Source organism: Coturnix japonica, chromosome 2 (genome assembly GCF_001577835.2).
Source record: "Coturnix japonica isolate 7356 chromosome 2, Coturnix japonica 2.1, whole genome shotgun sequence".
In the NCBI taxonomy this organism is placed as follows: Eukaryota; Metazoa; Chordata; class Aves; order Galliformes; family Phasianidae; genus Coturnix; species Coturnix japonica.
This window is the reverse complement of record NC_029517.1, coordinates 10222627-10247748: the sequence shown is the minus strand read 5'-3', so window position 1 is coordinate 10247748 and position 25122 is coordinate 10222627. Positions and strand designations below refer to the sequence as shown.

At 34.2% G+C, this 25122-nt stretch overlaps 1 protein-coding gene across 18 annotated transcripts in view; it reads left to right on the top strand.

The window, feature by feature from the left end:
* Window positions 1-25122, top strand: part of LOC107308909 — a 71683-nt gene that overhangs the window by 9115 nt on the left and 37446 nt on the right. For 5 of the 18 annotated variants that reach the window (XR_001552992.1, XR_004306352.1, XR_004306349.1 and 2 more), the window contains 2 exons: window positions 429-435; window positions 15946-16051. The exons of 4 other annotated variants lie outside the window; for them this stretch is intronic. Coding sequence is in view for 3 of the 14 variants with exons in the window: in XM_032442991.1 (XP_032298882.1) it covers window positions 15946-16043 (98 nt within the window). In the remaining 11 variants the exon portion in view is untranslated. Of the gene's footprint in view, window positions 1-428; window positions 436-1673; window positions 4870-15945; window positions 16052-22839; window positions 22886-24984; window positions 25117-25122 lie in introns of those variants that run through there. 9 more of the 18 variants (XR_004306345.1, XR_004306344.1, XR_004306346.1 and 6 more) reach the window with 8 other exon arrangements.

Here is a 25122-nt window from a genome sequence, read left to right as displayed (position 1 = left end):
ATGAAAAACATGTAGTGTTTTCCCCCATGGAAGAAAGAGCCTTTAATAACTATCAGAGTCATTTCACTTATAAGATGCCATTATGTATACCTTCCTTACCCAATATGATCAGTGTTCTTCTTTTGAAAGTAGTTAGTCACATCTCACATTTTCATTGAAATTTAAATAACTAAATGTATGTAATATTAATTTATTGTAAAATTGCATCCATATGCTTCCTTTGAATGCACATATTTAAATTTTGGGACTGAGCTGCAGAAAAGGACAAGTTGTGTTTTCTAATTACAGAGTTAATAATGTTGTAAACTTATGCTGTGAATAGTGTTCAAGAGCGTGTGCAAGTCATAAACACATACTAATGTCTGGCTTTTTACAATTTGATTTTTTATTTTGCCTGTTATTGACTGTGATTCCTTGGAATCCCTGAGAAATCTGGTAAGAGAAATTACTCTCTTTGATTATTTATGCAAGTGTACAAAGTATTTTTATGATATGCTTGAGTAATACCATTAGAGTAGGATTGTTACGTCAAAGAAATCAGCATGTTGTTAATAAATTGAATGGCAATTTCTGTGATGAGGCATAGATGGAGCATAATTTATGTTTTTTGGAGGAGAGACAGCAGAGATATCATGTGTTAGCAAAAGATGTTTCAATATTGTCTTGACCATTATGCTGCCATCAGTAAAAGTAATTTATCAAGTATCACAATAGGATGAGAAGTACGATGAGGAATATTCACTTTTCTAACACTTTCTGCCTTGGATGTTTTCAAGACCTACCTTGACATAGTCTGGAATTCAGCGATGACCTTACTTTGAGTAGGAGTTCGAATTTAGATCTTATAATGTCCATTCCAACTTAAACTGTTCTGTGATTCTATAATTCACAATTTTACACAATTTTGTAAATAACTAAGGAAATCAGTTTGTGTAATAGTTGGATTAGAAGGTAGTAATTATTTTAAGTTCATTTACAAATTAGTGAATGAATGAAGGCATAAATTTCTGACCAGTTCTCTCTTGGAAAAGATGTTAATTTATTTATGAAAAGTAATCAGAAAATATTGTTATAGTTTTCAAAATTCATTGTATCTGAGTGCTAGCATGATAAATGAGCTATGGGAAAAAACAACAACAACAACAACAACAACAAAACCTAAAAGCAACATCAACAAAAACAACAAAAACAGCAACAAAAAACAAAAAAACACAACAGTAGTGCAGAAAATTATTTCCAAGACTATCAATAAACTACTGCGCTGAGTTTTGTTCTTTATGCTTCTTGTTATTTGAAACTTCCTTCTGAGAATATATTTAATTATTTGACTGCACTTCAGACTTCAGCTACCATTGAACCCAATGGTTTCAAAGCCAAATTTAAACAGAAATTTATCATAAGAAACAAATAAATAAAGATCCCAGCCAAATTAAGCACTGCTTTGTCTGTAAAAGATCTAATATCTTTCTTTAACAATAATATCATGTGCTTAAATCCCTGGAACATGGAGAAACCTTCTCTAGAACAGTGAAAATGTTGTTCATCTACCAGTGTCACAAATTCAGTGTGGTAAAGGTTTGGTTCCTTCATTAATCCATTAGAATGATGACACAGATTACAGAACATTGCTTTCATAAGTGATGTGATGCAGCCACTGTTTCTTTTTTCCTCAGGAAGTTAGAAGATCCACGCATGGAAATTATTTACTTATTTGCCTGTGTTCCAGTGTAGCAAGTGGCAATACATGTGGTTATGATATAACATCTTGCATGGAAAGAAAAATGTCTGTCACAGGATGAGTGTCTGAAGGGATTTAGACATATGGTTAACATGCCAGCTGAGTAGTAGCTACTCTGAAAATCTTTTTCTTTTAAGAAATAACCTGTATATCTTTAGAAACTTGGAGTCCTCATTGGATATTTACTGTGCATCCAGAGGAATGAATAATGTATCACTGAAAGATTGTGACTAATAAGTACACAGGGAACACTTAATAGTTTGTATGGAATAAATCCAAGAGACTACCTAGATTTACAGCATAAAGAATCTTTAGAAGCATGGAGAGGCCAAAATAAGTGAAACTGTGGTCACTTTCTTTTCTCAAGAAGCCATGCTTGCCAGGAAGAGGCCAGACTATGCTGTTGTGGATGGAGAAGTGATATGATGTTTCTATAGAAACAGGTTAGCAATGAAAACGAAACTGAGAGTAATTACTAGAATATGTCTGACTGTTGCAGCCAAGTGTAGAGCAGCAATGCCTTACATGGTATCTTGTAGAACCAGGAACTCAGCAAACACTTAGACAAAATCCTTTTTCAGGAATATAATTGGAAGGAGATTCTTCTTACTGCTGTCCAGCACAAGGACAGCAGTAAGAAGGCATATGGGAAAGATTTTTCGTCTGTTAATTTATAATCAAGCTAATTCAATTTTACAACCATTCCACCCTACCCTTGTTGTGAATTATGTCTGAAGCACAGGCTGCCCTTTGATGTGGGTTAGGGCTCCTACTGAAACTTAATTTCAGTAAGATAACAGCCACTTACCTGGAAGTTATAAAGCATTTCTTACTGTTCCTTTTCCCTTAGGCATCTGCAACAGAAGTTTCTATTCAGCCAAAACACTGTTTATTGATTAAGGCTGATGTACTTCAGAACTTTTTCTTTCTTTTAATTGAATGTTAGATAATGTTTTGTGATCTCAGTAATTTCATTGATTTCATTCATCATATATTGAACAGTATTTGTAGCTACTAAAAAAATTAATCTCTTTAGTATAAAGAAGAAAAAAAAAGATTATAATCAGATAGATAATAAAGCCAATGAATAAGGGAAAATGATCTTATGATTTGCATGTTTATAGGTCATTATTTAATTTAATATGAAATGTGCATAAATTTGGTGAAATAAATAGCATCTGGATTTGCATCTAGGAATGGAATCTGAGTGCATAAGTATGAATAAGTATTAATTATGATTTCATGAAATGCAAGGATATGAAGGACAATTTTGAACGAGCTTTGTAAGTTTATTTTCCATGCCTATCTTGAGTATTCGTCATTTTGTGATTCATGCAAACAGAAAGATGTAAAACACTTCATTCTTTACTTTTATTATCATTATTTACTAGTTATCCATTGAATTAAACTTGTATCCATTAAGCAAGACTTTTTCCCCTTCAGTTACGTCTGAATAATCAACTAAAATAAACTGAAGTGCTTCTCAGAAAGCATTTAGTGCTGATTTCTAGCCAAAACCAAACAGCCTCTGCACCACAAAGCAGATATTATGTATTGCTGAAAGTATGGAGGCTTTAGCAATCAAAGAGTGTCTACCAACCTGTTTACATAAGGGTGGAAAATCCTTATGCATCACTTCAAAAAGACTCTTATGTATTAATTGCTGGAGAGAAGCAGGTCAAATCACAAAATGCGAATGTATTGAGATGTAATGAGGACATTGTTTAGAATATTGGATTGCATTTTTGTTTATATTTCTGTGTTATCAACAGATTGTGTAAGTTGTGAATGAATCTTGAGCAAAGCTAGTGGGTACTATAGCCTTTATATTCCTTCCTTTTTAAATTAAAATCTTTCTCCTAACTGCTTTTGTTTTATTCTATCAATACACAATAAGTGTGTTAGAAAACAAAGTAATTTTTCTCTTTTGCAGAAAATTTTGAATGTTTTAGAAATTCAAATTCTACATTCAAAAAAAAAAGAAAAAAAAAAAGGTAAACTCTTCATGATAATTACACACAAATACTTTTTAAACTCATATTGCATTTGTGCTGTATAAAATCAGGGTTGTTAATCAGTTCTTCATTACCTAAGTTAAAAACTGGTATTATTACGTCTGGCCTTCACTTTTATCTTCATGTTATTACCAAAAGTTCAAATGCTACCTTAAGAACAGAAGAGGCTTTAACAGAGATCTGTCTTTGCTAGTCCAAAATGTTTGGTACCACCTGGCCCTAATAGTGTATTGCAGCATTCTTTCTGACTGCTTTCCTCCAGATAGCACATATAGACGTCTTAGATTCATATGGTGCTTTGATTTACCAGCATACCTGTAAATTCAAGGGAAAAATATGCTCCCATGGAAATAATACAAGTTCTTTTTGTTGAAAATCTAAAGAGGCTAGAATTTGCAAGCTTCTCCAGCAGGAACTAAAATATCTTTCTGTAGTTGCTGCTTGGAACTCATGGCAAGATGCCTAAAAAATTCCAAATCCTGATAAATCTTCCTCAGTGGCAGAATATTTGGATAGATATTTTACTATGAAATATGAAATGATTAATTAGGTGAGGATTTAAATCCAGCAAATCTCTTAACTCCTTTACTATTGCAGACTTGTTTTTCTTCACTTATATTTTCTGTATTGAATATTTTGATTAAAAGGTATCTTTTCTATGCTGATTAAAATGGGTTCTGACTGTTATGAAAATAAATATTCAGCACAGTAATTGTACCCTCACATGCTAACTCAATTTAGAAATGGCTACTCTTAAGGAATAAAACTTTTCACTAAAGTCATTGGAAAAGTAATGGAAATTCAGTAGTGGAAAGGAAATAGGACAGAAATGGAATTATGAATAGATGCACAATAAAACAGGTAGCACAACTACTATGCTCACTGTTTATCCTGAATACAAGTTTTAGAGTGCCATATCGATTGTATCTTTTCATGAAATGCCCTCCATATTTTTTTTTAGTAAAATGAGTAAACATCAACACATTTACATGCTTTCTTGCATCTTTTTTATTAAGACTAAAGTTATTGTAAATAGGTTAGAAAAAATATCTTGACAAAAAATATCTTGAAAACAATAAGTTAAGTAACATGTTTAAATAGGAACCGTGTGTATATTACATCCTTAAATTTAAAAAAAAAAAAAAGGATAATTTATCTTGATGTGAAAATATATTCTTAAAATATTTGATTAGAACTGACATTCTTAATGTGTTGATCTTCTCCTGAAAGAGTAGTTTTCAATTCTTTGAAGTAGCTCTCTTGATTGTGCATGGATCTCTTGCCAAGTGCAGTGATCATTTGTCTGTGAAGGAAAGGTTATTAAAAAGTGTTTTTTAACATTTTCATAAAAGATAACATAACACATTATGGCAGAAGGAAAGGTCTGCTTACCTTGGACACAAATGTATCCATTTTTTTGAAGCACTCTTTCACTATAGCTTCATGGATGATGTTAAGCTTGGGCTTTAGCTGTTATATTTAATGGACAATAAAAGAAGCTATTAGTTCAAAAAGTGATAAGTAAATAAAAACCGGACATAACTTGGTAAAACTGATAGACATGCTTTGCAATGTGCTTCTCACATAGAAACCTTGTGAAGGCGTCAATGTGAAAAATAGCATAGTGTGTACTGCTGACAGCTATCCAAGAAGGAGATTATACAATCATTCTGATCAACCTGTGTCAGTGCTCAGTCATCTGCACAGTACAAAAGTACTTTCTGGTGTTCAGACATAACTTTCTGTATTGGATGTTATACCCATTGCCTCTTATCCTAACTCTGGGGAGCAGTGTAAAGAGTTTGGCTCCATTTTCTTTGTACTGTCCAGTCAAGTATTTATAGACATTGTTCTCTGGGCTGAACAATTCCATCTCTCTCAAGCTTTTCCTTATAGGAGAGATGCTCCAGACCCATTGTGTGCCCCAGTGGCGCAGTGGTAGGAATGCTGCTTTGCAGCACCGGGGCCCAGGTTCAAATCCCCCTGTGGCACAAGTGGTAGAAGTGCCGCTCTGCTACACAGGAGGCTCTAATCCTGGGGGTTGGACTCGATGATCTCTAAGGTCCCTTCCAACCCGCACGAGACTATGATACTATGATACTATGATATGATGATCATCACCATCATGACCCTTCACTGGGCTCTCCACTACATTGATGTATCTGATACTGTGGGCCCCACAGTATTCTAGATGCAGTCTCACCATTGCTGAGTAAAAGAACCTTTATTTAAATATCACGTTGTGGGGTAAGACATTATACTTACACAAGCCTTGAGTTGGGCATGAGCTTCATATATCTCTCTTAGAAAAATGTTCTTATTTTGAAAAGGTGCATCTGCTCTCTGGAAAAACTCAGCAATTTCATACACTATCTGAACAATGGCTGTGTGATCATATTTAACCTACAAAGACAAAAAAAAAAAAAAATAAAAAAAAATACAGTCTAACTTAGTTTTTGAAGTTTGCACTTAAATTTTGGTTAATGGTACCTTTTCCGACTGCCTGAGACCAGATATTAATTCTTGCACTGTTCTTATCAACTGCTTGTATTCTTGAAAAATTTAAGTAGAAAACTTTATAGGAAGTAATATGCATTATATTGACATTATTTTTTTGAAAATCAGAAATCATATATGCAATTTCCATATTTTCTTATTCATAAACTTGGTCTCTATTTCATAAAGTAAATATATCTTGGATTTTTGGTCTGTTTTTATATACTTGAATACATACAATGTATGAGGAATAATCAATAAGAGAACAAAAGTAAAAAATTAGATTAAGATCCAAGCCAAGGGATAGGAACGTGCAGCTGTTTCCTCACAACTACATATGTGGTGAAGGGGAGATGTCTTTCTAAGAGAAGGTGGAATACTGAAAGTGGCTATTAATTCATTATCTTTTTTGTTCTCTGCTGAGTTTAGAGACTTCATTAAAGGTGAACTGGAAGTGGGCTGAATGGGCTGCTTTCATGTGCTCTCAGCCAAACACCCTCTTACTTCACAGCACTGAAGACCTCAGCTGAATGTGGACTGTATGAACAGTGTATGTGCATATGTAGAATAGCATTTAAAGTTACTTTCATGCTACTTTGGGATCTGTTTCTGACTGAAACCATACCTGACATACTGATCTGGTAGATTCCAGAACACCAGAATAATTACAACTACTTTTCTATTTTAGACATCATAGTAATAAAATAGCATCTTATCTTTTTCTTGCACATAGCAACATAATTTAAAAACTAGGAAACACATAAAACAAGGACTTATCGCCTTTCCTTTTCTGTCTTCTTCCTAATTCCAAATATCCTTTATATTTGCAGGAATAGTTTGTGAAAACAAATGAAAATTCATTGTAATGGTAATGAAGTCTTGTGTCAAGGTACATATCTATGTGAAGCTATATCTATATGAGATGTTACAATGATATACAACCAAGTCGATTTATTTCACTACTTACTGCTTTTAGCATTTTCTCAGGGAAGCACAATTCTTCATTGCTCACTTCTCCACACTCCAAAGAATAGCTTCTATCGCTCTTAAAGAAAACATCAGCGTCGTTATTTTAAGTATATGTAAATTTTTTATTACAGAAAAAAAAAAAAAGTCATAGAAGGCTTCATTTAATAATTAATTGATTTATTATCGGCAAAAGACTACATTCACAGAAGACATTATGTATCATATGATGTGTAAAGGAGATTCCTTTGGCTTATACATTCCCAAAATGGAATAAATATCTGCTTTGATAGCAGGACTCTTCACATATTTCATTTTTTTTTCAAACATTAAATTTGTTTGAGGAGTGGTTCAGGAAAAGGCAGGCCACAGATGCCATCAGAAAGCATTTGTTTCAGTAACTTTTCTGCGTGACTGTGGGAGCTCTTTTCTAGGGGTGGGATTATTTCCTGTGAAATTATGGTGTTACGGCTTCAACTAATGGCAAGTTAGTGGAAATCCCTGGAGTCTGTACTCTAAAACATTGGTTCTGTCATTCATCTGTGGAGCACATGGAACTTTTCATAGAAGACACAAAATTGCCAGGTATTGAGATGAATTTGAATGAAAAAAAAAGAAGAAGAAAAAAAAAAGAAAATAAAAAGGAAAAAAAAGATTTTGAGTCTCATAGAAAAAGGGTATTTTGGTACATAACTTCTTTGTAGTGTAAAAAAATTGCGATCAAACAATTATTACGCATTTACTAAATAACTTAAAATGTCTTACACTGAAACTGAAGAAAGGAAAGATATAGACCACGATGGTATTTCACACATTACTTACAAGTTTCTCGATCTCATTTAAAAGCTCACTCCACTGCACACTCTCAAAGCATTTGCGGATGTTGCTTTGTCGATTACTGAGGGATGTGGCAATAAAGCAGACAGTTAAGATGAAGAAGCTTCTGGGGTAGTGCATTGTTGAGCTCTGAAACAGTGAAGAATTGAACAGTAGGCTAACATAATCAGGATGATTTTACAATTTTGTAAAGTTGTACAAGAACAGTTGGTATCATTTATCCCCGATTGTTCACTTTTACTTTGTAGTATTTCTAATAAAGATAAAGATTTTAACTATACCTAAACACGGACTAAACTCTAATCAGTGCAATTATATCCACTTTAAGCTGATTAGAATTTCACTCAGCACTTTAGCAATCATAATGTTTCCAGAGGGTAGAAGATAACATTGACGATAATTAAGCTGTGGTAGGCCTAATTAGCTAAATTTTTATGGTATAATATTTTGAAGCTAAGCATGTTATTCAATGTATAATCAGGGGAAAAAAAAAAAAAAGAAAAAAAAAGAACTTTTAGTCTACTATCCATACAATATATGAATGGTCAGATGTGTTTTGTTTTGTTTTCGATAATTGTATTCCAGTGTCAGACAACATATACTTTCCCACTGTTTCTTTATAGATAGGAAAAGGGTAGTATATAGAAAAATGGCATTGTTTACTATAGTAAATTTGATATAATGTAAACTACTGCCACATCTACTAAATAATGATTTTTTAAAGAAGATTTTTTTAGAGAAGTTTGCTGTATAGTAAATGTCTGTAACTTGTAACATGGTTTAAAGCAATTGCTTCTAAATATAATGGGTTTTTAAACAAGATGCAAGACTGATTTGACATTACAATTGTAAAGGAAAAATGAAATGAGTAAAACAGAGTTCAGCAATAAAATTTAAGGGACCTACCTTGTGGATAATATTAAGCTCCTGACTGTGCAGCTTCTGGAGAGGTCCTGAGGTACCATTCTGTGGGCTATCCCAGCCCCTTTTAAATACTTTCCCCCAACTTTAGAAATATGTGACTACCTCCTTTTAGCAGATGATGCAGAGTGAAACTTCCTTCTTTCAGTATTCCTTTTCTTCAGGTACACCAATTTCCAAGCAAGAAGGTAGTTATGTGTAGGTGGCACGGAGGCCACATTTTAAAGTTTTTAATTAATCTGATAAAGACTAGGTAGCTGAAGAACAAAACAGTACTGTTTAGTTTACAAGTTTTTACACCATCTTAATAAGTAACGGTTAGCAGTTTGTAACTAGTGGCACACAGTTACTAAAATATAAAACTTCCTATTCTTCAATATGAATAAATAATACTTTCTGAATTTACATTATTAAATGTTTAACATGTCATATGATTTTATTTTGTGCTTGTGTAAGTAATATCAAACAGTAAAAAATTCTATGTGAACACCCATTTTACAGTTCTTTAAAAATTATATTTACATATAAATACAACATGCAAACATATGCACATGTACGTACGTGTCACACACATATACATGTATATCTACAGATACATGCATATAGACAAAATCCCTAGATTACCCCTAGTATGATGAAGTAATCTGCAGAAGGCTTTAATTTGTTGTAGGTTGGAGTGTTTAAATGTATTGAAGAAAACTGATGTCCCAGAGAGCTAATCTACAACAAATTAAAAAATGTTTTAATAATAATAATAATAATGACAGTTTTTAACCACATTTTCTCTCTAAGGCTTTTAAATCCTTTCAAAATTCAAAGCAACTGTAGCATCTAAATGTATTGTTATTATTTCATACTCTTTTAAGCTCTTTATCCTATGCCTGAAGTTTCACTGTTATACAGTTTGCTCAAATGTTAAGCACTGTTACTTGCAAATTAAACATCCTGCCACCAAGTTTTTAAAGTTTTTAGACATAGTTGTAAATATTCTCATCATGTCTAACATCTGGCTTACTAGAAAGCTCATTAAAACTCTATTTCTATCTTTCATTTTGTAATTTGTCCCATTACAGGATGAGTTCTTGTCTATGCTAATTTTCCTGTACAAATGGTAGAGAATGTCTGTTCTACACTTAGTATTGACAGCTCTCAGGAATTGCCATAGGACATCTAACATCTGGACTTAAGAATGACTTTTGTCTCTTTTCTGTGGAAAAGTAAAGTAGCTGGATAGGTATGTAGAGCTGACATCCAAACAGTGAATGATAGCACACTGAGGTGATTTGTGGTGCATTTCAGCAGTGATTACAGCTATGTGAGAGACAAGATGTTCTAGATGGTGCTTCACAGCACAGCATGAAGTGAAGAGAGCATCTTGATCCATTCATCCATGCAAGTGGGCTAACAGTGGCAGCTATGTTGAAAAATAACATTTTTTAGCAGATATATATATTTTTTTCTGTCATACAGCTCTTTGTACCTGATATTATTTCAATGGAAATAAATAAGAGGTAGTACTTTTGGAGCAACCTACATATATCACTTTCTGTATACTTAAGCATGCTGGTTAAGTGTCTGGTTCTAACATACATATTATGTTAATTCAAACATCTTCAAACAGCAGCATCCTGAACTTTATATGTGATATTTGACTCAGGTTAGCTTTTTGATTGACATGAATAAACACTGGAAAATATAACATATATGGAATATCTTCCACATATATTCCATGGGAAAAATTCTGAAAAGTGTTTTGGCAAAGGAGAAGAACTGCATGCAGGTTGCCAGAGCTCTTTATCTTTGCCTTCCTTTTCTCCCTTTACCAGTGGAAGATGCAAAATGGCTGTTGTATACTATCTTGTGACTAAATCATAATTATTCTTCCTAAAAAAATTTAGTGTACCTATAATAAAAGATGTCTGACAGATGTCTGTGTTTGAAAATTTATTTCATTTTTTTCCTACCTACTTAGCTTTCTACATAAGCTTTCATACTTCAGGGTAATTTTGTCTCTTCCTTTTGTGCACTGGAACTCCATTCCTGACTATGACGAGGCATCTGAAATTATTTAGCTTTCTTCCTTTAATGCTTTTTCCCTCTATTGTGGTTCTCTTTTTTAAAAAATAGCAGTGATGTGGTAAAACTTCCATTCTGTTGTATTTCTAATTAAAACATTTCAAACACAAAAAGGTCAGAAAAATAATTAATTGAAGATAAAAAAGCTACAGAAGCTTTGCTGAGAATAAGAAATACCGGTTTTGTTGTGTTTTGGCCCTTTTGTGCTGATTTGACAGAGGGAAATAAGCTAATTTTCTCAAATGAAGTAATTAAATACTGCCACTATTTCTATGCAAATATAAAAAGTTGTGCTAGAAGATCAAATTCTGTTAGGCTCTGAAGTGTGCAGGTTGGGTGTTTCCTGCTCAACCCTTCACTCTTTTTCTTTCTTTTTTTTTCCACATTTTTCTTTGACATGGGTATGAACTCTTTTATTATTATTTCTTTTTGAAACGGCATACCTTTCTGTATCAAGTCCATCCACTGAAAGTGAAGTGAAAGCCACACCCAAAAGAAAGTGATTTCCTGTTGATCAGGAAAAGTAATTTGAGAAGAATTATTGAGGTTATAAGGTTAAATATCTAACCATACTTCTTAGAACTTCAAACAGCATCCTGTAGCTGAAATGATAGCAACATGCCTCTCAAAAATTTTACTTTCACTTGTTTGAGAAGGTGGATATTGTGGAAATTATGAAACCTTGACTTTAATGTCTACTTTAAATCTTTATCCCGATACAAATTTAGCTTATAATTCATCTTTAAAGCACTAAAATGGAACTTATGTTAAAGACTGGTCATGGAAAATCAGTATTGTATTGATTTGGAGGAATTTAAGATTTTATATTTGCTGAGAGTTGTTATAAATCAAAGCAGGAATAACCAAGCTAGAGCTTAGCCATTAACACAGGAGACTCAGAAATATGAAATGGGTAGACTCTTTCCTATCACAATTAACTATAAGTAGCATTCTTAGTTGAGATCTGCAGAAGGATGTATAAACTGTGTACACATTTAAATAGTATACATTGTACTTCTGGTTCTACTATTGGTTCTGCAAATTTGTCATAGTTTATGATAAAGGTAAAATATCTACCAGGAAGTGTAGAAAATATTAACATTTTGTGACAGATATATGTATCTATTTATTGGGAAATATATTCAAATTGCTTAAAAGCATGTATTATGTTACCTCAGTTTAACTTAAATGAAGTTTTGTAATGGCATGCAATATTTTTTGTGAATATCAGGATGTTAGATATCTAGATATCTAGATATAGAGTGGTGAAGACTAATGATAACAATAACTCACCATAAAGAAAATATTTTAACATTATATTATATTAGGCCCAGTTCTGGTCCAGCATGCTTCATTTCAGTGTAAAAGAAAGGAAATTTAATGATGATAAAGTATAATTTGTACTAGCATACAAACTTAAAAGGAAGTTTGAGGCTGGATTTGGTGATTTTAGGATTTTTTTAATAGTTTTTTGAAAAGTGTGATTTAAAGAAAGCATTCTTCAATGCTTATTAACTAAACTAAACTGGGTTGTGGTCTTAAATCCAGAAATGACAGTTAAATTAAAGCTGCTTCTTTCTCATGTGTTCTCACAACCATATCTCCCTTGATTAAAATAACTGTACAAGCTATTGAAACAGTTGAATATTCTAAGCTGAGCCTGAGCATGATTCCTCCTTATCACTTTTGCTATCATTTCCTTCCATATATTTTAATTCACATTACTTTCTATTCCTGAAGGTTAAGCATCTGTATTAGAATTCTCACTCATTTCTTGCACTGCAAGATATTTCTTGCAAAGATCCTGCTCTGTCACAGACATTCCTGAGTTAATGTTTGAAAGCACTTTGTGGTTCATATAATCTATTTAACAATATTGTAATGTGAAACATTTACTCATGATTATTTTGGCATCCAGGCTGAGACATTTTCAAAATATTTCCTGCAAGTGCTGATCACAGTCTCTGGTGAGATTTGTTGAATCATAGAATCATAGAATCATAGAATCACCAAGGCTGGAAAAGACCTAAAAGATCATCCAGTCCAACCATTCACCTATTACTAATAGCTCCCACTAGACCATGTCTAGTATGGTATGGGTTGTGTGAGCAGAAGTACAGTTGGACTGAAAACTGAATAGTTGGGCCTTGAGAATGGTGATTAGTGTTACAATAATTAACTGGAAGTCAACAAGTGATGGTGTACCCAAAGTGTCAGTTATGGGTCTCCTATGGTTTAACAGCTTCACTAATCTTATGAATGATGGGGCAGAGTGTATCTTCAGCAAGTTTACAAATGACACAAAACTGGGAGAAGAGGCTGATATGTCAAAGGTTCTGCCAACCAGAAGGACGTGAGCAGGCTGGAGAAATGGATTGACAAGAACCTTATATAGTTCAACAAGGAGAAGTGCAAAGTCCTTCATGTGGTTAAGACCAATTCCAGGCACCAAGAACATACTAAGGCCACCCAGCCACAGAGCAACCTGGAAGAAAAGGGTCTGAGAATCATGGTGGACATCAAGTTGAACATGAGCCAGACAGCCAAAGGGCGTATAGTATTCTGGGCTGCACAAGGTAAAATATTGCCAGCATATCAAGGGAGGTAATCTCTGCTTAGGACTGATGAGTCCACACTCTGGAGTACTCGCTCTGTACTGGCGAGCCCAGTGAAGGCCACAGAATTTCCCATCTCTTCTACCAGGAGAGGCTGAGAGAGCTGGGTCTACTCAGTATGGAGAAGCGTAAGCTCATGGGAGATCTTATCAATGTCTGTAAATACCTTAAGGGAGGGTGCAAAGAGGATGAAGCCAGTCTCTCTTCAGTGATGCTCAGTGCCAGGACAAGAAGCAAAGAGCACAAATTAGAATGCAAGAGGTTCTGCCAGGAACCATTGTATGCTTGTCCAGAAATGCTGTGGAGTCTCCTCCTTGGAGATATTAAAAAACTAAGAGATTGTTCTGGGCAACCTGTTCTAGGTGTCTGCTTGATCAAGGTGTTGTATAGGAAGACCTCCAGAGGTCCCTTCCAAACCCAGTTTTTTTATGATTCTTTGTTTGAATGCAAATTATTTAGAAAGTTATGGGAAAGAACAATTATTCTGCTTCACATAGGAGAACTAATATCAGTGCTTTTCTCTGCTTAGCAAAGTGGAACTTCGTAATCCGGACAGTGGAAGCCTAATTTGTCATAAAATACTTTAGGTTAATGGCACTAGTGCAGGTATGCTTAAATTAGGGAGTGATGCATGCAGGGCAAGTATATTAATATGGTATTTAAAATAGATTTTTCAAAATGTGGTAAGTGAACCAAGTTATTGTGGGAAGTGTTAATATGGGGTTTTGGAGTACCTGCACCCACTGATTTTATAATAAGACTGAAAACATTAATGAGATTTTCATAGATGTTATTGCTTTTAATCGCTTGCAGATGGCAAAATTATAGAGGATAATTTTTAAATTGCCACATGTATTAAACACTCTGCAATTTCTGTTTCCATCCAGCCATTGTACTTTAGGAAATCTTAGCTGAGATGCAAAATGAACGGGAAACTGAGGTACCAAATGTAATGAGAATAAAGCCAGTCTACTTTTTCAGTTCCAAGAAAAGGACATTTGAAAGATACTCATAGTCTACTCAATATTGATGATTGTCACTACTGATCTCTTTTGACTTGCAATAACAATCATTTTTTTTTTTTTTAAAAGAGTTCTTGTGACAAAATTCACCATCATCAGCAATGAACAATATAAAAACTGCCCTTGGAAATATGCACCTCACTTGACACACAACCTGAAAACTTAATAGTATGAAACTTTCATTTATGAATAAAAAACATCATAAAACAAACTGTCAGTGAGTTTAAACTTTTTTGCACAAAGTTGCTGAAGTTCTTGAAATAGTACTTTTATTATTTTATGTATTACCAGGTATTTTAAAATCCCTGTTATTTTATATAATAGTATTAATTTACTACAGATGCAACTTTCCCAAATCCCAGAATCTTTTAAACCATCCAAAAGTAGCAGATTTACTTGTCTCTCAGCTTGAGATACATTCTTATTTTGATTCCTATTATTCTCAGAATTCAGGAAGATATTTTAAATAGTAAAAAAAAATAACTGCAAGATATTCTAACATAGTGTGTTTAGGTCTAGGAATATATAAATATATACATTTGTATGTATAAATATTAGTTGGACTGAAAAGCCAGTAAGCATAGTTTAAATAGATGGTGCTTTTAAAAATATCATAATACTAAGCAGAAAACCTGATGCTTATGTAATAAACATTTAGACAGCTTTGTGGCTTTGAAAGCCACAGCACTCCAATGACACTGACAGTTGAATACAATCTCTCTATCTCTCTTAATGTTTATCCAAAATATTTTGCATAGTACAACTTCTCGTTGTTTTTTTTTTTTTTTTTTTTTTTATGTTTTAGGTTATTCCAGATGGCTAAACAAGCTCTTTTCACTGTGCAAAATCATAATGCTCTGTTCCTAACTTTCATTTTTCTTACTCAGAGTATCACTGAGTGGTTTCACTTTGCACACTACAGTGAGCTAAGAGATACTTTCCACCCTTCCTATAACTAAGTTAGACACCTCACTTTACAATAACTGGCAACGGCTTTTTAGCGGCTAGCTCAGTTTTTGTTTTGTTTCTTAGTTTCATTTCAGGAATTAGGCAATTATTTGTACATTTAATTGCTGCCAATTTCAGCAATTTTTTGTTGTTGTTGTTGTTGTTGATAAATTCCATTTGTGTTTACTGGAATCAAATTGAACCTAACAATGACCTTACAAGGAGAACTGAGGATATTCACAGCTACCCCACACTTCATTCCTCTACATTGCGATGCAATCTGACACCCTCTCTTTTCCTCCCTTTTTCAGCGCCCCGGGGCCATTTCCTTGCTATGCTGAGTTCAAAAGGAACGAATGAGCTCTTTGTCCTGGCAGGAAGCCTTTTTACCCTTAAACAATCTGCCTGATTTTGTCTGTGAGTAGATCTTTTTAGAATAATCCAGCAGAAGTTACAGAGTTTATTTAAAAGAGTTGCAATGTGTGGCATGCCAAATTAATCTCAGAATTTCTACTAAATTCATCTAAATTCTGGCTTCAAAGCTGCATTTCAAAAGGCTGCTTTTCAAGATGTGTTTGTTGCTGGTTGATCTTCGGGTATACAACTGAAAATTACAATTGATGGATATTATTCCTATTGTTCCATAGCTGAGTTGAAAACATAAATCACTTAGGTTTTACTCTACAAAAGCACAGTACTTTTTTTTACTTTTGTTAGGATAACAAATCCAGTTTTCACAGTTGCTAGTTACACATTTTGTGCTTCAGTCACCTAATCATATTCATGACTCTTGTTGAGTTTGCTCTGGTATGACATTGTCTTTTTCTTTGTGCTGGAAGGTTCAAGAGTGGACTCAGCATATTAGGTGAGTTCTCACAAGTGCTGTATAAAAGAGAATAACAATTTCCGTGGATCTGCTTGCTGACCACAGATAATAGAGAGAGGCCAATAAGTCTTCTTCACTGCAAAGGCTCAGTGTTGACTCATTTTCATGTTACCTGGGACAACAGGTCTTTTTGCAAAGCTGTCGTTTAGCTGGTAACACCAGCCTGTGCAGCTGAGCGGTGCCTTTCCATCCATGCTACAGGAGTTTCTCTTTGCTTTTTTGAAGCTTGTGAAAGCTTCCATATCTCTAGTCTGTTGAAAATCTTCCAACTGGAGATTCATCCTCCAGAGTACTTGCCCCAGCCCGCAATTTAATATTCTCTATATTTTCTATATACTTGTTGAGACTATATTATTTTTCATAGTTCAAGCCATTAAAAAAGTCATTAAGCAGACTGACCTCAGCATTGACTCCTGAGGAATGCTGTTTAGAACTCACTTTCAGGTGCTCTGCATGCTGTTGATTGCAACACTTTGAGCCATCCTAGCCCATTTTCTACACGTTATAGCCAACATACCCTGACTGTATTTCTGCAATTTCTGCAGTGTGACTATTAGGATATGCTGGGAGAAAGAAAAGATAAGGAAGGAAAAAAGAAAAAACAAAACAAAACAACAACAACAAAAAAAAAACATTTTAAATGTGACAGGACTGCTGTGTTTAAAGCATCTTGGTCATGAATTTAGATGTGTGATTTTCTGACTTAATTAAGAGGTTAGCCTGTTAAGCTGATGTATTGCTTTCTGTAACTCTTTAGTAAGCAGCAATTTCTAGATGTAACTGGCCAAGACAAGAGCCCCAAATAATTCAGTGCCTGGCTACAATAACCAGTATTATAAAAATCTCATGGTTATCATTGGCCTCTACAGTTTTTCCTGTAGAGTTTCTTTTTAGAATGGGTTGAATGAAGTACAAAAGTAGTTCTTAGTCAAAGGCTTTGACCTCTGCAAGCTTAACAGTGTAGTCAGACAGAGCTGGATAGGAGTTCAAATGTATTACTTGGAATGTAAAGGGAAAATTCTGAAACTAGCACGTGGTCATTGTGATTTTTGCCATTTGAGTGTTCTAGATAAATGAGAATACAACTACAAAGACTCAACAAAACAATCCTGATGATTCATCTTTAGACTTGTCTCATCTTGCATCTCCCAATGTTTACTGAGTGATTTATCCCTTTGTATAGAAATAGTTTTCCCTTCTTTGAATATGATTAAAGGTGGAATATGCATTCCAGGTGAGTAAATAGTAGTTTCCATCAGGAAATCATTTTCTTTTATACCTATTTCTAATAAATTAGGACTTGAATCTTACGGGAATCTTTTTATTATATTTAAATAATTAAAATATAATAATATCCTATTTATTTATTTATGTATTTGTAAAGGTCTTCAGATTAACTGGGACTTCAGGACTGAATTTACGAGAAAAAGATTTAGTATTTATATGGCCTATTGCATACTTCAAGTTAACAACATTTCCACAGAACTTGTACTCACGTATATCTTGGGCTGCATTCAGCCGCCTCGGAGTAATTACTTGCTATTACCTCTTAATGCATGCCTCAGCCATGTTGGAACAAGAAATTAATCTGTACTGGGGTTAAGCAACACCATTTCCTTTCTGTTTTTATACTCTGCTTTCTAATAGAAGAAGTTGCATTCATGGATGCCAAAACTTAATGGCCATCTTTGGATTCAGCATACTTGAAAACTTGATTTGGTTTACTCCACTGTAATTAAAAATCCCACGAGAGTGATGGTTTATTGAGACAGAATGTCTCCCACTGTTACATGGTATTTTAAACCCTAGAAGAATAAGATTTTTTTTTTTTTTTTTTTTTTTTTTTTTTTCTTTTGTTTGGAAGGCGTTGTTGGTTCCTAGACAGATGTAAAATCTCATCTCTAACCACTAATCTACAAGGATTATCAGATATATTCCTCCCTGAAGTAGTACTTAAAACTTGTATTTCCCTATCTGTCCAAGTGGATCTACTAGGGAAGAAATATTTTTTTTAATGAGTTGGATAGTAGTGGGATATGAACCAATTTTCTTGAATACTGTAAAATTTGAATTAGTATGTATGTGGGAAAAGATCTACCTCTTAGTAAGTCTCATTAGGTACACTGGTAATTTTCCAGATAAGAACTGAGTAGCAAACATCCAGAACTGTTTCTATGCTATGTTCCTTGTGAAATGCTCCTGGAAATGAGATTTCTTATTCTTTAAGCTAGTCCTATATTATCCTAGATATAGAATTCAGTGACATAATACTTCTCTCAGCCCTTTTTTTCCATAAGGAGTCAAACTTAAATATAAATATTTTCTCTAGCTGCTAGAAACTGATAAGAAAAATGTAAAAGAAGATGTTTTCTTCACACACGAGAATCAGGTAAAATGCTTACAGAAACAACAAGCTATTCTTGAATGTTATTTACTCATGAACTTTGCAAGCTATGGCAGAGTACAACTATTCTCTGCGTGGACTATAATTTCTAGAAACAAACATATCTTAATAAAAGTTAATATGAAGTTAACAACTCCTAAAAAAAGACATCAAAGCACTATTGAATTATAGTGTTATTTCCAGTTCTTAAGTGAGGCCTTTTCTGTTGCATCCAGCAAGCTTTCTGCTCTTTTTTTTTTTTTTTTTTTTTTTTTTCTTCTCTTTCGTAAGCTGTTCAAGGTGAAATGAATAAAACATTCAGCATCAAACAGGAAATGAGAGCTTAGAAATATTTCATCATGCTTGTTGCAATATGTAGAATACCACAAATTGTTTCTGAAGGAGAACAGGTTGTCCCTGAAATGATGGGATAAAATGAGGGAAATGAAACTTAAACTGCTGTAAATAGATGGAAATGAGCCATGTGTTGAAAGGGAAAACCTCAGTCTAGTCTGTTGAAACGTGCAGGTGAAATTTAGTGTTCTTTTTACAGTGGTAATTCACTGAGAGTACATGACCTACACCTGATCAGTAGTTTCTTATGGAGAAGTGCTTCAGGAACTGTCTGGAAGAACTCAGATATACACAGAACAGTTTAGAGAATTCTACTTGCTACCTTGCTTCAAATATATACTTCAAATATATACTTTTCCATTTTTACATTGATGTATTTTTGAAGGTACTTGTCTGTGATAGTAATGAACCCTTGCTACAGAGTTACTCACTTCTACACTGTGTTTGGATTACTCTTAGGAAGTTCATTTCAAGATTGTTAAGTTCTAATACACTTCTGTGTTTCAGTTAAGACTTCTTTTTAACCATTTCTTTATCTCCTAAGTTTCTTTCATCTCATTGCCAAGACTGTTTGGTCTAGTGTCATAATGGTTAGTTCAGTATAACAATGTTGTAATTCCTTTTGGAGTTTAGATTTTGGGTTGTTCGATTGGAGACTTTGTAAATGAGCTTGACTTCCTGTGTGGGCTCTTATAGCATGTGGCTGAATGCTCAGTCTCTGACTGGAGTATCTTAATTGCTCAGCTAACACCAATTCCTTTAACATGGTGGTTTAGAAGCATTGCAACTTGCATGAATGCTCATAAAGTAGAAATCCAGATGTGTCCATTGCAACTGTAATGCACATGTATTTTGGTGATATGTTTGCCTCAAAAATGTCTGCATTAGTTTGCTCTCTTTCATTTCAGTGCACATTACAACAATGCAAGAATGACTATTATGAAACTAGGAAAAAAATTAATTATTTTGATGTTTCAGAAATGGTTTGAATTAAGAAGAATGTATTTTCATATGCTTTTTATTTCAGGACTGAAATAACATAATGTTCCAGCAGAGGGAACTCTCATACTTTATAATACACTGTTAAGGCTTGCTTGAGTATCTTGTTTCTGGATTAATATTTTATTCTCACAGAAATGTTTAGCTTTCTAGTCTGTGTAAAAAACAGAGTGTAAAATGGTGGACTTCAAGATAACACGTGACATTAAAAAAAAAACCAACAACAAACAGATAGAGGGTTCTGTACAATCTATATCATTAAATATTCCCCCAAAAAGCTGTTAGTTCTACAAATAAAATATTAAACATACCTTGAGTAGGTAAAGATGTGTTTATGTTTTCATGTTTGGAATCTAAAGCCTATGTTTTAAATGTTGACTCTGAAGAAAGGAAGACCCTAGGAATTTATATTCTTTATAACTTTTTCTTCTACCTGTGAGAGATTCAACATTTGGTTTTAGTATTGTAGGTGAGTCAAGTTGTCTAGGTAACAACCCATTCTCATTGCTTTACTGAGCATATATTAAGTATTTTCTCATACTGATCCAATGCATTTTAATAAAATCAAAGTAGAGCCTAATGGTATTGCTATAAACCTGAAATACATTATATCTTCCTATTGAATTATGCATAATTTTGGAAGATGTCTACAAGCTTGTTTGTATAGTGTGTATTTCAGTTGTACTGATTCTCATGTTCAATGTAGGCAGAGGCTGAATCAAGGCTTACAGAATGTTCAGAAGCTTCACAGCAGCTTTTTATTTTGTTTGACCTATACTGATAACTCTTAAATATACTGAATCCATCCCTGTAAAGTCTTCCATTTATATAGACAGTGGCTCAGCCCTTCTGTCTGTCCAGACTCTGAAGTTGTAAATTCCTATACAGTCCAGCCTGGAGGTTTCTAACAGAGCTTGCACACACATGCACATGTGCACACCCACAGAATAGAGAACATCCTTGCCTAGAAATTATGTAGGAATAAAACTTAGTACAGAGTTCAGGCTCAGGGCTTGCCTGCGACTTGCCCCTTTGACTATTTCTCCTCATCACACCTTCTCCTACCCCACCCACACAGCTCTCTGCCACTGCCTTTGGATGTTTCCCTACACATTTTGTAGTGGGTTTTGCAATTCTGTGCAAAACCTTCAGAACATCTCATAATAAAACTTATGCAGTTCCGTAGTTCTTCACAACTACCCCATATACAAATTTTGTCTTTCTTACGAGACCCCTGGTAGTATTTGTTTGACTGATAACTTGTCCTGTTCATAGCCTTTGTCTCTTACACTGGATACAGATTAACTAAATATATTTTTGAATCCAGATATTCTTACATTTCAGCAGAAGAAACTTCCTGATGAACTTCTTTATCTGTGTCATCTTTACAGAGAGAATATTCACAGTCTCAGAAAAGAAAAAATCATTCTACACTCATTGGGTACTACTAAATGAAATGGAGAAATTATTCATACAGGAGTAACTTCTTAATTCAGGCATTACAGAAGTGTTTCACTGCTGTTTTTCATTCAGTGAGTTGGATTCCATATATGTCACTGAGGTTTTCCATATTCTTTATCATAGAATAAAAAACTTCTAGCCTCAGTCCAAGATACAACAAGGTATTAACTAGCAAATAAATATTACTGCATCACGTGTAGAATTATCTCAGAAAATAGAGCTGAAAGAGAACTGAAGAGGCCATCAGTTCCATCCCACTGCCCCAAGACAAGCTTGACTCCATTTGAACTATTCATTTGTTAACTCTGGTTAACTTGTAATAGAAAAGCTCCAATTATGAAGCTTTTCTACAACCATCATATCTAATCTATTCCAATCTTAACTGCTTTCATTAGACAATTTCCTTTAAATTCTTAAGTAAATAAACCTTAATGCATATTAAATAAGTTATAACAACCCACAAGCTTCTCTTTCTAATGCTGAATTAATGCTTCTGTTTAGATTGTTGATACCAAAGTACCCAAACTGATGCTGTGAAAGAGAGGCTTATCTCTTGTTGTCTTTGACAAAAGAACTAAGTAGCAGAGAGTTGTATTGGGAGTTTAAAAAAAGAATGCATTGGAGAGACTGAATTCCACTATGTTAATGCAATTATGTTTCATTTCTAAACCTGGCTTCTAAAGAGTTTATGTGATCATTTCATTTGTCTGTCACTCTGTAAAATTAGAAAACTTGTGACATGCAATAAAGAAACTTGCTGTATGTATAAAGCCAAGAATTCGTTATTGGCATAAGTGAAACCTCATAAGAAAAATAAAAAGTAAAATAAATAAATAAATAAATAAATAAATAAATAAATAAATAAATAAATAATCAAGCTAAGAAATGCAGAAAAATGAAAGAAAAAGATACTACTCAAAATAGTAAAATAAAAGTGAAAATAAAGGGCTCAGTAGTAATTATATGCTCGAAATCATTATACAGACCTGTCCATGGCCCATCTGGGTCTTGGTCCTTTCTCAGAAGGAAGTCAGAAGGCATTGCAGAAAGTTTCTGTGTCCCACAGTTCTGTTGCTGTCTGGAGTGATATTGATGGTGTTTTTTTTCTTCCTTTTTTCCCAGAGTAGTATGAGGTTCATGGTTTCTTCTTCACTGTGGGTTCACTTGAGGTAGTTCAGTTTTTCTTTTGCACCATTTTCTTTGTCATCTGTTCTGCAACATAGTTAATATTGCAACCAAATTTTGCATGTAAGGTATGCAAGGAGCCCCATAACTCCATTTCTTTAACTTAGTATTGGTGAATTGTTTATCTTTCTGGGGGCTCCAGAGCTATCCTGCAGCCTCTTTCTTGCTACCCTAATACCTGTACTTCTCTACATATTCTCCTGTGTGCCCAGTGCTATCATACCACTCCTGTGCTTCTCTACCATGACACAATTACGCTCAACTCATAAACACTTCACTCTTCACAGAAGAATTACTCACTGCTAGTGTCTATAGAAAATAAGTGTACTATGGAACAAAAAATGAAATTGACGCTAATTGGATATAAGAAGTTGATCAAGTAGAAGAATTGCTATTACATCCAAATAATCTGAAAGAAGCAAGGTCCTAGAACTTGGGTAAGCCAGTCTAAGGCCTGTGACGAGTAACAAGCATGGGCAGTGATATATTTATGGGGATACAAGGATCTGCCAGGAGTTTATTAGCTCTTGAATTTCAACTTATAAGATTAAAAACTCAGAAGCATGGTGAGAGAACCAATAATATGCTGTGGGAATATGATTATGTAGGTGGTACAAAATCACATGTGCTCCCTTAACCTGCCAGATGACCATTCAGCCCATGTTTGCTTGCCAGAAGTGTGCACAGCTCTGAAACTGCCTCTGGGCATGTAGAAGCCAATGAGCTATAGAACAAGTCAGTATTTTCTCGGACAGCTTGGGAAAAACCAGAGTTAGGCTGCTTGAGCTACTGCAGTGAGAAGGGGACACAGGAATTCAGACACTGAACAAGCCATAATGGCTTTCTTTGCAAGCATACATACTGTCCCACTAAGCATCAGCAATCTGAATCACAGTCACATACAGATTTGAAAAGAAGATACTAAATACACAAACATCCATGGAATTATGCACGTTAAAGTTTCTGGGGAAGAACAGGCTCAGATCACTTCCTGCCTGAGATTACCTTTAAAGAGAAGGTTTTTTTTTGTTTTCTTTTCTTTTGTTGAACTGTCAGAATTCTTTGTCTGTGAAATAGTTCCATCAGCCATCTCAAATACAGTTTTAAGGAACTGACTGCTGCAGCATTTGATTGCTTCATCATCAGCAACACAGTTATTTTTACACAATTCCTGTGACGTAGATAAATGATTATTCTGATATTACGTCTGGGAATCTTAATCACAGATTCTCAAAGACATGGTGGGTGCATAACCAAGTGCCATTCTAGAAGAAATAGGTGTACAGATACTATGGACTTGTGCAAGGTTCTATGAGAACGGAACCCATGTTCTACATCCCAAGTTTAGCAGCCAGCCACTTATTTCCAGACAGGCAGACCTCTCAGCTTATGTTCTTTTCATATTCAAAGGACCTGCATTTTTTGGCTTTGTCATGCACTTGATTGCACAGGCACTGCTATGGGAAATTTCACAGCTTTAAACAAACAATATGAGTTATGGATGTGTAATCTGTCCTTAAATGACTGAGTTCTTGAGTCTTAGCATAACATATCTTCCTACTACAAGAATATTCAACTTTTCTTATGTCCCTTTCAAGACAGCATTTATTTATTTATTTATTTATTTATTTTAATTGGAAGCTCTTGGAGGCTCTTTTAGCTCTTTTAGCTCTCTCCTTCCTGCCCCATGTATTTGAAATCTGTTGGAAATGATTACCAGCAGACAGCTAGCTGGACACATAGTACAACCATATAAGCCTTATCTTCTGAGGTGTGGAAGAAACAAACCTGCAGAAATCTCTGATAATCTTCTGTAGATAGTCAGATAATGTTTATAAAGGTAATTGAGATTAGTCCCACTATAATTCTGTTCTGAATATTCTTAAGCCTACAGTGGTATTTCTAAAACTCAGTTGAATCAATAAGAAATAAAATCTTTCCTAAAGTTGTAAACTCTCTTTACTCCTTATTTCCTCCATTTCCTGAAGTATCATAGCCCTGAGCAAATACAAGTTATATACTTGAACAGAGGCTGCAAGTTTCCTTCCTCTTATATTCATTTTTATTGCTTTTCTGTTGCAGTGGCATCTATGTTTTATGAAGATCTGAAACTTCACTATTTCAGCAAGTACAAGAAAATACTGTCTTCATAAAATTCCTGGTCTGATACACAAAGAAACGGGAAAAGCTGATAACACACTGGTGTTATTTAATGGCAAG